Source organism: Brienomyrus brachyistius, chromosome 19 (genome assembly GCF_023856365.1).
Source record: "Brienomyrus brachyistius isolate T26 chromosome 19, BBRACH_0.4, whole genome shotgun sequence".
NCBI lineage: Eukaryota > Metazoa > Chordata > Actinopteri > Osteoglossiformes > Mormyridae > Brienomyrus > Brienomyrus brachyistius.
The window spans coordinates 12,849,740-12,864,118 of NC_064551.1; the positions used below are offsets into that span (position 1 = coordinate 12,849,740).

A 14,379-nucleotide genomic window follows, 5' to 3' on the forward strand; every position below is an offset into this window, starting at 1 on the left:
GGCCATGCATGGGCAGGACTCACCAGGGCCACAAGGGCGGCGAGAGAGGGATCATGGCAGAGAGGGACAAAGGGGAGGGGGGGGACACGTTTGAGGGGGGGGTGTAAGAGACAGGTAGCTAAATGAGACCCCGCGTTTCCCGGCAGGTCTGTGGGGACTGGGGTCACTGGGGCCCCAGTAGACACCTGGAGGCCAGCCTATCACACCTGGTCACACTCTATGCTGGCTTTAGGCCCGCCCCCTCCAGGAGGCCCACATTCTGTTACCGTGGTGACCTCCAGCCGCGCACACATAATAAAACAACCCAGTGGCCTTTCCACCTCATCCGTTTCATCAGCTGAGCGCTCCGTCTGACTCCCCGGAGGTACATTTTGGAGAAACCTGTTGTAGCCCCGTTACAGGTAATTAATCTTGATTGCTCTCATAGAAACACCCCATTGTATAAACGGCAGAAAAAACTAGGTTGGCACTAGGTTTGTACGCCACTTTCGGTGAGAGAGCCGGGTAGGCATCTGCAGTGTGGATTCAGGTTGCCGCTGCCCCTGACAGAGGGCCTGACTGCCACGTGGGGAGAGCAGGGGATGCTGGACCACCATCTTTTCACAAACACACGAGTCTTGCACTAGGGGAACAGTGAAGCCCCCTTTGCCTTGTATGAAGCGTGTTTTTCACCCGCCTGTCCATGGGTCACACCTCCTTCCTCTCATAAATCACTCTCGGCTGCTGCGTGACAGAGTACTGTGTTTTTTTTTTTACGCGCAAGGTGGTAGACAAAATGCGATCGCATGCTAATTACCGCTAAGTCCATGGCTTGCATATTGCCGCGTCTCTGAGGGGGTGGTGATGGTTAAGTTTCCCCCTCCAAACGCCCACCCCCAATTGGCATCGGTGCCCCGTCTGACCGATGCCACACCCGCTAGCTGCGTGCATGCGGCTGCTTCCAAGGACAGCCCTTCCCTTTCCAGAAAGTTCCGGAAAATCTATGGATCCGCGGCAGCGGCGTTCCTCGCCTCCCGCACGCCTCCACCTCCACTTGCCACATCGCAAATCTCACCGTGGTTCGTTCCGGAGCATGACACCACTGCTCGTTTGCAGCTCCTCATTAACAAACAATACTGCTGTGAAATTGGTTTAATGACAAAGTAATAAAATTGCCATTCGGCTCACAGATGGCCGCGGGCGCCGGAGCCTCTCGCGCGGCTTACCGGGGCCGCTGGCGTTCCATCCGCGGCTTATTCCCGCGCATCTCGCACCTCTTTTCTTTCCTTCCTTGCAAACGAGCTCCCCCCTCCTGGCCGTCTCTGCGAATAAGAGCCTTCGCCCACGCTGCTGACAGCCGCTCGCGCTGAAATGCACGGGCCCTATAATTAAACAGGCCGGCGATAATTTGCAGTTGTGTGGGACGGAGGAGACAAAATGGAGTGAAAATAAACCGTCTGTCTTGGGTCCCCTTCAGCCCCTGCACTGGTTTGTTTCGCCCCTTCAGAACGGCTGGTGGGGGGGGGAGGAGAAAATTGCCTGCTTTTTTCCAGTCTTTGCACGATTTGCATGAGATTTACATAAGATGACCCCCCCTGGAACAAAAGTTTGGGCGGCCATCTTCCCGATGAAGCTCGACATATAAAGCGGACTCTAAGGGTGATGCCAATGCCCGCCTATTATGAAATAACTCGGTATCGATTGGTCGGCCGGGTCTTGTCCAGGAAATTACCCTCTATGTTCATCCTGTCGACTCGGGGGCATATAATAAGTACACAAAATAAAAATCAATAACGGCTACAGTGGATTCATTAACAGCCCGCTTTATTCGTCTTCCCCTTCCAGTTTCAGGTAAAATTATGGATGCTGCTAATGTATGTACAGCCGGCAATTCCTGGTCTCCGTCTCCGAGTAGCGCGGCACAGTTTCGGAAATACGGCTGGGAAAACAGTATTGATTATGCAGGGCTAGCGGCACCATGCCGTAAGATGAAAAATGAACGAATAAGCGTCCGCAGAAGGGCATAAATCTGGCGAATACAATAAATTAATTTTGGATGCTGGGCCTTGGGATCCATCAGCAGAATGGATCAGACCAGTTATCCGTCAATCGTAGTGGGGGGGGTGGAGTGGGGTTGCTGAGCTTGAAAATGTCTGGCAGCCCCCACAGCCGAGGTACTTGGTGGTTAGCATCGTCTTTCTAAAACGTCTTTCTCGTTTTAGCAATTTTGCTAACCAGTGATAATATAGCATTCCCTTGCTCCCCATTGCCTGCTTGTTAGGTACACAACATGACCCCCCCCCCCCCCCCCCAAGTGATACGGGGCACAGGAGGTGGCAGATGGGGGAACAGGCTTTCCTTGAAGCTCTGAAAAAGGCCGGGTCAGAGCTGTTTAGGCCGAGATAACAGGAAACTGCTAATTCCATTAGCCTGTTAGCCTTTGCCCTGCTAGCCAATTGAATATGGCGCACATCAAAACAGGGCTCACTTAAACCAGGCTTCACTTAAATCTACGGCATGAGCACCACATAGCACCAAATACCTGAATATTAAGAAGGGCCTGCATGGTGTGATCCAATAGCCACAAGCCTTGGAATGGTACCGGCCACATTCCATCCAATGATGCTCAGCCCACACTGTTCAAAACCCCGCCCCCTGGCTGACCAGGCTCCGCCTTCCCTGCAGGCCACTCCCTCGCCAGCCAGGTGAGGCGCTGGGTGAGCGGGCGGAGGGATGCGCCGGCCGCTGAGGATCACACAGAGAGCCCTTGTCCCTCCCCAGGGCCGACCTGTATCTCCAGACAAAGCGCCGATTCAGCGCCTCGCCCCTCTCACGGCGGGGTAGAAACTAAAGAAGGCTTCCTAGCCCTCCAACCTACTCCATGACAGGCTAATAATTCAGCTGCCTCCCCCCCCCCACCCCCGCCCTCCACCTTCATCCGACCCGCAGGACTCAATATCTGCACCCGATGGAATGCAATCCAAAGAGTAATGTCTTATCTGTCCCATCCTGTGCCTCAAAGCGGAGCATCTCTCTTTGGCCGGGGAGGGGGGCGTAATCACCCCACCCAACCTCAAAGAGTCGCTGCGTCCCAGAGCTCAGCAAAACGTACTGGCACCGTGACATATTCACATGAGGATCTACTCCCATAGAGCAAAGAGGTAAACAAATCCGCCACCATATTTAATCCCCCCCCCCAATGACAAAAGCCACCCATAGCGCCGCATTGCGACGTTATTGTCATTTGGAGCTATAGCGCCCCCCCTCGCGGCTGCACGGACGCCCCGGAAGCTTCCTGGCTAAATGGACGAGATGCTAATTAAGGGCGTATATTAAAGGCGTAAATTAAATGTCATCTGGACATGGATTTTCTGCGGAGAGACCCTCTCTGGCACTGAAGCGTATTTACAGTGTTGCAGACGGGGGCTGGGTTTTCCACCCATGAATCGGGAGGCTGCACCCCCCCCCCCCCCCCCACCTTTCCTTGCGGGCCGAGGGTTTATTTCTGCATTAATCACCATGGCTGAAGCGAGGCAGCTCAATTTTCTGGCCCTGTTAGTGAGGCGCGACGCGCGGCGAGACTCAGAGCAGGCGAGCGGGCCCTAAGCCTTGGTTACTGCTGTAATTGAAATGCTATCCACACAGTGGGGGACAAGCGGCGGCAGATAAGGGCAGTTCCTGTGGCCAATTTAAAGAGCTTGACTTTCCCTGGGAAAGGGGAAAAAAAATTTTTTTAAATAAATAAATTTCCCCCACAGATAAGGCATGCAAACCGAGCTAATTCTCAAGACATGTCTCTCATTGTGATCCCGCAAAAATGAAAGGGGGGATGAATCGCAGCAGCTACTAAAAAAAGAGAGAGAAAAGAAAAGAAAAAAAATCAATTGACCCTCGGGTAGCTCATCAACCCGAGTCCGATAAAGCTAAACGCTTCATTAATGTCTGGCTGTCTGTAACCCTCTGATATAGCACTTGGTAAATGAATCAGCCTTGATAAATATATTAGTAAGAGCTGCATATAAAAGGCACGGGCTTCTCATCTGTGAATAACACCTCCGCTACATGGAATTAGAATGATAAAACATGGTTCCATGTAATTAAGTCTGTATAAAACCTGAAATCGGTGCAAATACCTTCCCGGAGTTTTGAAAGGAGCCTGTCAGTTCAATTAATCTGAACACTGCTCCCCGAATGTACAGAACGAAATTAAGCTAAACATAAAAGCAAGCCCGTGTTTTGATAAGTAATGCCTGTATCATCTCTTTGCTTCTGTGATCATTTTATTTAATCCGCCACCCCCAGTAATGTGTTAAGCCATCAACAAAGGGAGAGCTGGCCAGGGCGGCCATGACTTAATCCACCATATTGCAGGAGTAAAGTGCGGGGTGGGGGCGTTGGGGGGGGGTGCTCTTTTTCCGTTTAATGTATCAAAGCAAAGGGATGTATCTCAAGCCACAGAAAGCTGCGATTTGCTGTCCAACACTTCCATGATACATATATAAATATATGTATCATATTTAAAAAAAAACGAGGACACCCCTACAGCCTATATCCACTTCTCCCACCCCCAAGGGGGGACTGGTGGGGGTGGAGCAAGCCATATAGCCATGGAGACATGAGACGTGTCCTCTAACGGGAGAAAACCGGTCGACTGACAGAGATGGATCTCCTCACTCACCAGTTGTTGACTTGTAATATAGTGAGTCCCGTGTCTTGGGCGAGCTGTTTCTTCTGTTCTTCAGAAGGGTACGGGTGCTGGGGGGGGAGATAAGACCAGGGGGGAGGGCAGCATTAGCATTTCCAAATCACCAGTGGGCTCTTCCTAATGGGGATTTTTAAAAATGATTTGTGATCATTTGTGACCTTGTGTTTCACGCCTCCTCCCCTCCCCCCTAGGTTGGGACCTCCCACGTGAACAGGAGTCTGTGACACCCCTCCATGTTGCAGAGGGCCTGAGGACGGGGGGGGCATGTACCCCAACCTGACTGGGCCCCATCATTCACGCATGCAGCCCACAGGGAGGAAGTTACCCACTGTTTTCTGTTTTTACATTTCACACCGAAAATTGACTCATTTTGTTTCACGTCTACATGGAAAACAGTATGAATGCTGGAAACACCGGGTCATTCATGCCTACAGCTCGGACTACAGACGGGTTACGATGGGGTTACGTTCAAATAAACCCATCGAAAGGCAAAAATATCATAGCAGAGTGCACCTAACCTAACCTAACATCACAGCCTAGCCTATAGCCTGCCTTAAACATTCTTACAACACTTACATTTGCCTACAGTTGTGCAAAAAAAAGCATATTTTATAATTAAATGCAAAATATCTCATGTAACTTATTGAATAATCATACCCATCATATGGTCCACATATCGTGACCCGGGGAATGTCTGGACTACAACAAAATACACGAGGACAACATTCATTTCGGTTGGTTTGCTTGTTGCCGTCCCGCCAATCAGCTGCCGCTCATCTCTACATCCCAGAACCGCGGCACTTGGCTACGCCGTGGACCGACTCGCCCTCGACAGTTATACCGCACCTCATGTCAGACGTGAGAGCCGAGTAACAGATCCACAGCCCCCCCTCCCCGCGCTTCGCCAGCCCATATAATGAAAGGTCGGAAAAAGCATTTGAAGAATGTCTGCAATTAACAGGAAAATGACCCTGACACAGGACAGATAATAAGGGCAGCTGGCACGGGGGGATTATTCAGATTTGTACTTGTGTACGCCGTGGCTTTTAATATTCCAAAATTAACAAAGGAAAACGATAACGATTGCATACAAGACATTTTTGATTTCCAAGTGATGACATTTCTTTGGCCAGGGAGCATCGGGTCTCCATCGACATGTACGCGGGCGTTTGTGTGTGTGTGTGTGACACACGGGTGCTAGCATTCTGATTCATCCATAAGCGCGCATGCGGGTGGGTCCCAGACCTCCTCCCATTCCTATCAGCTTCTTCTGCAAACGGCTGAAAGGCCAATCGGTTTCCGGCAAGTTGAGGCGAAATGCCCGGATTGGACAGGCATTTAGTCCGCGTCGGAGCAGGCCAGAGCCTGCAGACCCTGCAGCGTCAGCCCGTTCGCTGCGGCGCCGGTGATAAATACGGAGCCCAGTGGGCTGCCTTGTCCACTAGCCACATAATGAACAGCGAGCACCAAGTGGGACATCTCATCAGGCTGGGGCAGCGGGGGAGGTTCAAATTCCACCCACTTTCATCCCTCCAAGGAAAAAAAAATAATGTGAAAACATTTTCAGCCCTACAATGTAAACCCCAGAATAATCTTCATCCAGTTATGAGATTTGTAACGACATGGATCCAGGTGCGAGAGCAGCCTTTTTGAACCAGCCACCCCCATTATACCTGTTGGTTTATCCCCTTTTTTGCAGGTTTCCACTCTGTTATAGCTGCTCTGAAAAGGGAATTGAATTTTAAACATCTGTGCCAAATCTCAATGCTGTGTGAACACGCAAAAAAAAATCCTGAGAACTATGAGCCACAAGCCCCCCCCCCAACCATCCCCGAAAATCGTTTAACCTTAAGGATGCAGAACATGTAAGCTGGCTTGTATGCAGCTGCTTACAAAATTTACTGCCAGAGGGCATCATTACTGGATAGCCAATAGCAAACTCTCATACCCTAAACACACACACACACACACACAGACAGACAACCAAGATACCAGTGCACTCACACACAGGCATGAGTACTACGGATTTGAATGGAGTCCATTTATAGACCTACAAGCACTCAGTCCCCCATCCTGACTGACCACACTATAATATAAATAGCTGACCTTCCAGGTGCAGAGATGCTGCAGACAGTGCGGGATGAAACAACATGCTTTTACGGAAAATGCTAGGTGTGAGGAGGCTAAATACTTAAAGAAAATGCTGCAAGGCAGGGATGTTTGGCCAGCTGAAGATTAAATATAGCAATTTCCCACTGAGCTTCTGGCTTAAGAGGGTGTCACAAGTCGGAACACAATTCGTAATTTAAAAAAGTGTGCAAATACACACACTTGCACATACGGCCTGTGAGGAGCCACCGATCATGTCACACGGAGAATAACCAAGCTGTCGATTACGCGGCTCGGTCAGATCACGCGTTCCCCCAGCCGGATGAAGGGCAGCAGCTGAGACAGGAGAGGGGACGGCAGGCAGGGCAGGTCATGTGACGCGGCGGAGCCTGACCCAACCCGGCTACTGCGTGCTAACAAAGGCAAGGGCGTTCAAAGTGAGCCAAGCACGTGCCGAAGCTGTGCCTCAGAGCACGGAGGACTGAGGACAGCCGACTCTGCTGGAGGCTGTGGCCGAACCACGGCTTCCCCACGACGCCCAGCCCAGCCTGGGCCGCCCCGGTTCCACACAGCACACTGAGAAACTTTTCAGTGACGATTCTTTGTTTCCTTTTCATTCCCCTGCTCTAAGTGACTTGGGGCCCCTTTACACTTCATGCCTTCTGCGTATTTATCTTCCTGTCATGGAACTTGCAACTGGAATGCAAATCAAAATATATTAAGGATTAAAAACATACATTCACTAAATACAATGAACTCTGTAACATTTACTGTTATTTTGCATGACTGCCTCCAGTCTCTCTCCCCCCCCCCCCACCCGCCCCGGCAATCCTGAGCAGTATATATGGGTATTTTGCATAACTGAGAATGAAATATCGGAAAAAAGATTACTAGCAGGGTTACTACGATTTTAAAATCCCAACTTTCCTAACACTGGTTCCTATTAGCAAATGCATTTCTTTCATATAACGAAAATGGGATTTCTCATTTTGGAACTGGGATGTGTTAAACACATTTATTACCGTCTATAACTTGCTCTCCCATTAGAAAATTACACAGTTTTCATGATGCAGAGCCCCACGTCACTCATGGCCAGAGGACTTGGCTCTTCATCCTGGCCATAGTAACACGCAGGTACCTCCGCAGACAGCTCACGGTTCATCCAGAGCAGACAGGCTCCATTAGCACAAGGACGCTGCCTTGAAGGTAATGGGGGTGTGGGGATGATGCCCATCCTGTCCCGAAAGCGGGCAGGGGGGCGCCGCGCCCTGGCAGAGGCCATAAAGCCGATGGAGCGCGCCCTCAGCGCCGAACCGGCCGGGGAGCTCGATAAACGCAGGTGCTGCTCCAGCGGCCTGTGCACACATTGTTAAGCAGAAGATCCACATCCTAACGGGGAATTAATCAGCGGGGCCTCATCCGGTGCGGGGGAGGCCCCAGTTGGTGGCGAAGGGCCACGCCGTCCCGCTCACACACCTACCAGTACCTGCTGCCCCCCCAGCTGCGAGCCTAAGCGGGCCACACTGCCCTGGGAGAGCTATTGGAAAGCTGGGGGTACAGAAAGCTCATTAATCACTCGCCCAAAACACACAAAGTCCCATCTACTTCTGACACGTGCACACGCTCCTCTACAGCTTCTGCTCACAGCTATCGGGCTTATAAAAGAAAAAAAAAACTGCCATTTAGATATCCAGATGAAGTGATCCTTCTACCCAGAATGCACTGCAGCTGGCAATAGGGCATCATTTGGTATACAACGACAAGACTGCTACCCAAACCCCAAGCAGATGAGCCATCAGCCGAACGCAACAACCAATCCTGACACAGCAAACACTGGACATATACCTGGCTGGTCTTTTCCATTTTAACACTGACACACAGCTGCACCTCAATCATAGCAATCTGTGTTTACCACACAGAAAGACACGGACGGGATACACTCTCTGCTGTCTTTCTGCTATCCCAGAGTGGTTGTCTTGCTGAAGTTGTCATTACAGATGCTGTTGTTCGCCCTGCATTTCAGGTGTCAGCCGAGAGCTAATTGAAACATTTTAAAACCAGCAGGATTTGCCACAAAGCCACCCAGCCTGACCAGGATTTATAACAAACTATCTTAATGGGCGACTGTCCATTACATCCAGCTTTTCGATGCTTATGGAGGCTACAGAAAGGACACAGATTTTTACACCGTTACCTATACATATTTTAATTCAGCACAAAACAGTACTTAATTAATAATAAATGCTTAACTAAAATACTTAATATTTTGTGGTTAATGTGGGTTATTTCTGACATGGTCTGTGGACTCCTGCATGATTTCAATAATGATACCAGATTCAGCTTTCATTATGCTGTCCAACTCGCTACAATTAAATACACTATCAGAATATAAACACTGCTGCTCTTCTCATTTTTCCTTTTAACTCTGAAATAACACACGGCCCAACAAAGGTCCAAGTGTTGCAGTGACGGGACGAGCCCAGCGGTGAGGAAGCCGTAATAACCGGTCCTGGTCCGGTCTCCCTGCTGCCATGGAGACGCAGTGGGCTAACCCTTCATTTCCTCCGCGCTGGCCGGCAGTCTCTTCCAGAGGTCACGCATCTCGCTTTTCTCGGGATAAGAGCAGCGTGTCACCTTCCCGTCTCCGTGGGGTGGAGGCCTAAGTCGTTAAGCTCGCTTAACGTGCTCCATATATAAGTTTAACATAAATACGGCATGCTTAACATATCAGTCCACAGGACACGGGCTGGATATCGCATCTAGAGGATCGATGTTTACGGGTATCCCATCCCTTCCACGACGCTTCTCCCGTTTAAAACGAGCGATGAATCCGTCAGCCGGGGCAGCGCTGAGTCGGCCTGCCTGTAAACGACCTCGCCGCTTTGGTTAAAGGGAATATCGGCGCTAAACATGAAGAATGGCACTCCCCCTCGTATCTCAATTTCTTCTGTGCCTCACAGGCATCTGCACTTACGGTATCGATGGTGCGGGATGGCGGATAGATCCAGGCGTCGGTCCGGCCCTTTTTCAGCCGCCTTTCCCGGAGACCGTTTCTCTGTTATTAGCACGGCACAGTTTCAGGAGTCCACTTTATCGGTCATAACTCGCGGACAGATTAGACCGCACGCGGCGGTCGTTTTCCGACTCCTCCGGAGGATAAGCTGATTTTCACAACTCGAAACCACTGAGCAAGCAGTTAAGGTACTTCTATGCTTCGCGCAACGGCTTTCGGGAGCTCGGGTCCGCATACGTTAGCATATTTCCAAGCGACGACGGACACCTGCGCCCTCAGATATCCTGCATTACACCGTGCCGTTGTTGCCGAATGACCAGGCATCCAAAGGCCTTCAGGCTCCTGACATACCAAAAGCCAGCTGGAGGGAGATTCGAGGCTAGTGTGATTCTGGGCTTTAGGGGAGATAACAGGGCAAAAGGAGGGGGTGGCGTGGGAGGGCCCCACACATTCCTAAAGATACTCAATGCTCTTCTGCCTACAGCAGATCGCTCGCTCCTTCCTGGCCCGCGGGCGTATAACAGCCCAGCCCTCATAGCCTCCTCTACCGCCGGCTCCACTGCGGCTCCTGGCAAAGTCAGCAAGACGCACAGGGCGGCCAGACAGGGGCTGACAGAAAGCCCCATGGCCCCGAAGCAGGATCTGCCAGGTTGGCCTGCGTTCGTGTCAGAGAGGGAGCCCAGAGCATCTCCACAAACTGCCGCTCTCACCGCTAACGACGTTTGCCCGCATTCTGCCCTAAATTAGGAAGCGGAGTGATCCCTCTCCTATCTGAAGCGATTTACATGCATGTTAGTGTACATGTGGAGGCCTGGGCCCATCCTCTCCATGCTAACCACTCAAAGACCGGGAATGTCAGCAAGTTTCCGGCGAGATTAAGCCATCCGTCTCTGCGCAACCACACATGAGACGCGTGTTAGTGGAGATAGCTGAGCCCTGGCCTTCTCTAAGCTATCCCGTGTAAACCGGCAAGCCAAGGGCAATCCCTCCTAGTTTCCTAACGGAATGAACATGCATGTTACAATGAGGCAGGGATAGTAAATTATCCCACTGCTTGCAAATCCAACACAACATGGCTCTTAGCATGATTTAAGTAGGCTAATGTGCTTCTACACCCCCTCTAAACCAATGAATGTGTTTTAGCACATCTTAAGAAGGCTAAACCTTCATTTTTTCCTTCCAGCTGAAAGCCTTAAGTGCGTCACCGTGTATTAGAAACCGGCGACCATCTCCCGTTTGCGTAATCCAATGTGTTCGAATCACGAAGGCTAACCGTTAGCCTGCTAACGCGAGGCGACTGGGGCCCATACCGCATAACCTCAATTCACTCCGATTCAAATACGATCAGCACGCCGATCTACATCTTCCTACTTTAAGGAGCTGTCTACCAAGAACACTTTGTTTCCAGGCAATAGCTAACTAAACTATATTTAGTAAAGGGCCTATAAAGTTTGCCTGTAGAGCCGTCGTGGCGCAGAAACATTTAGCTCGACTTCAGAAGGCCTCTGCTCCTTTTCCCCATAAGAACACTTTGCAGCTCAAAGCCCTATTTTTCATGTCTCAAGAGAAACAGCGAATATCTGTTTTTTTTGTTTTTTTTTTACTCAGCAAAGTGTCCTTTTGTTGTCTGAACTATTTCTCCTAAAAAAAAAAAAAATTGTTATCGGAGAAACAAACAACACACAAAAGAGATTCAAAAATGAGACATTTGTGGGTCATTTTAGAAATTATGGAGAATCTGGGCCTTTGGGGTACGATCACCGGAGGTCAGGCAGTGGAACTGGAGAGAATTTAGCGACTCCCGGTGTGTTCCAAGATGGGCAAAGAAGTGGGGTGTCTTCAAGAGCCTGCAAAGATCTATTTTTTAGATCCAACTGAGCTTCCTTTTCAAAGATTGTATTGCATCCTTCAAATCTGAATCGCTCATGTAGTATGGCACTGGTCTAACTTTCATTTAGGGGAAATGGAACAGAAAGAAAGGGAGATCTCATTATACATGTCCCTTGCTCCATTTTAATCTCAGACTCTAGAGGAAGAGTATCTAATGCAATCGCATGGACACGCTACGGAGCGGCCTGCTGGTGCACTTTGTGAAACGGTAGCAAATGTGCCCTATTTAGATAGCTTGCCCGCTTTACGTTTGACCTAAGACAAGGTGGAGTCATTAAACCCCAGGCTGGAACGTGACCTGAGGCTCCGAGGTTCTTGACGAGCATCTGCGTTGCTTTCAGACGCCCACAGAGGGTCCATTCGAGCGATGTAACGTGACCACAGAGCACGGGGGAGGGAGTGGGGGGGGGGGGGGGGGGGCCGGGACCAAGGCTTGGTGTGGACAGCTGTTCCACTGTGACCAGAAGGGCAGTTAGTGTGCAAACGCCTCCAGTAATGGGGTGGCCTTTTGTTCCATTGACTGATGGAGACAACTCTGTTCCCCTGATTCCTGACCCAGGCGTCCGACGCCAAAATAACCAGGACACAGAGCTCCCCTTGGCTGCTCATCTCCATACTCTTTGTACATTGTTTGTTTTAAACTCTCCTTAGAGAAGCAGGATTGTCAACAGCGTGGGGGCATGGAAGCACAGCGCCAGTCCGTGAGGTAAAAGCAGCTCAAATTCAACCACCGAATCCAGTCACCAAAATCCTGCTTCAAATCTGTCAGAACATGCCTGAGTGCAGATCAGTCTAATGACTGCAGATATGTGTCACTGGACCATATAAAGAACATCATTAAAGCTGTTTTGAGATATTCCCCATCTCTGGGCTGTGAATAATAATAATAATCAGGGATGGACATAACTGGTACGCAAGTACGCATTCACCTTTAAAAGCGATGCATGCAACAATCGATTGTGGTAACAGTGTAAATGCGTACTTATTTTATGTGCATTTGCGCTGACATGAAAATAAAATACAATGCATTTAAATTCTTATATGCTAACTCTACTTCATTTGCAGTATACAGGTTAAAATGCTACGTATTTTCTTGTCATAGCAGCGCAAATGCACATAAAATAAGTATGCATTTGTGCTTTTACAAACAATCCATTGTCGCACACATCGTCTTTATAGGTGAATGTGTACCTGCATGCCAGTTATGTCAATCTCTAATAATAAATAATAATAATAATAATAATAATAATAATAATAATAATAATAATGGGGTGGCATGGTGGTGCAGTGGTTAGCACTGTTGCCTCACGCCTCTGGGACCCGGGTTCGAGTCTCCGCCTGGGTCACATGTGTGTGGAGTTTGCATGTTCTCCTCATGTCGTTGTGGGGTTTCCTCCGGGTACTCCGGTTTCCCCCCACAGTCCAAAAACATGCTGAGGCTAATTGGAGTGGCTAAATTGCCCATAGGTGTACATGTGTGAGTGAATGGTGTGTGAGTGTGCCCTGCGATGCGCTGGCCCCCCATCCTGGGTTGTTCCCTGCCTCGTGCCCATTGCTTCCGGGATAGGCTCCGGACCTCCCCGCGATCCAGTAGGATAAGCGGTTTGGAAAATGAATGGATGGATGGATAATAATAATAATGATAATAATGGACTTTAGTAAGTAACTCTACAAATATATTAGCTAGGGTTGGTGCAACCAGAGAACCAGCCTGTTAAAGCAAATCTCTGTAACCGACGCAAATCTAGATCTAAGCAAGCCGACTGAACAGCAGTTGTCTACAGAGTACTGCAAGAAGCCGTGTGCTGATGTCTGGTGAGGGACATTGTTTAGATTATTCCATGGACCCCTAACAGCAATAAACTCAAATCTGTAACCAGGAGACAGTGGAGGTGCCAAAAGGGAGACTAAGAGTGATGGAAAACTGTAAGAGAGTGAGAGGGAGATTAGAGAAGAGAGAGGGAGAGAGGGAGAGAGAGAGGGAGAGAGGGAGAGAGGGAGGGAGAGAGGGAGAGAGAGAGATAGAGATAGAGAGAGGGAGAGAGAGAGAGAGAGAGAGTCAAAGGCACCTGGGATGGAAACAGCGGGGTCAGTCCCTGTCTTTGTGTGGAAGGTTGCGAGCGGTGACATGGGTCAGAGGTCAGGGGGCCCTGTAACTGGAGCCAGGCTGCAGTTAGATCCTTCAAACAGTGGTCTAAAAAATTTGGGGGAAGGGACTGGGAATGTAGCAGGGGGCAAGATTACTATCACAGTCATTAGACATGTCTAGCGGCTACTTTGGAGTAAAGGTCTGGCCTCGCGTGCACCGAGGTAGCCAGGATAACAAAATGACACTCAGCTTCCCAGCATGCCACAGTCTAACCTGTGGGGGACTGTCATATCCCAGCATGCACCAGGCAGTATCGTACTGCAGTACACCCATCACTGGTCAGAGAGGAAACAAGCCGTGCCTCATTGGGTGCTTATTGTATGGGTTACTACAGCCCTGAACTGCTTAGTCAGGTATCTGACGAGAATAAATAATGAGCATTATAAAGAATCATGAAAGTGTGGATTCCTCATGTTTTTTATTCTCTTTCTCCTTTACAGTTACAGAAGAAAATGATGGAAATTCTTGCTGGAGAAAACACTAAACACTAAAGATAAAAATGTCGCGGATATTGTTTCAAATACAAATGTATCA

The 14,379-nt window shown here is 49.6% G+C and overlaps 1 protein-coding gene across 3 annotated transcripts in view; it reads right to left on the bottom strand.

Moving 5' to 3' along the window:
- Positions 1-14,379, bottom strand: part of meis2b (Meis homeobox 2b) — a 59,643-nt gene that overhangs the window by 12,607 nt on the left and 32,657 nt on the right. For all 3 annotated transcript variants that reach the window (XM_048985939.1, XM_048985942.1, XM_048985941.1), the window contains exon 9: positions 4,658-4,734. In XM_048985939.1, the coding sequence (XP_048841896.1) occupies positions 4,658-4,734 (77 nt within the window). The remainder of the gene's footprint in view (positions 1-4,657; positions 4,735-14,379) is intronic.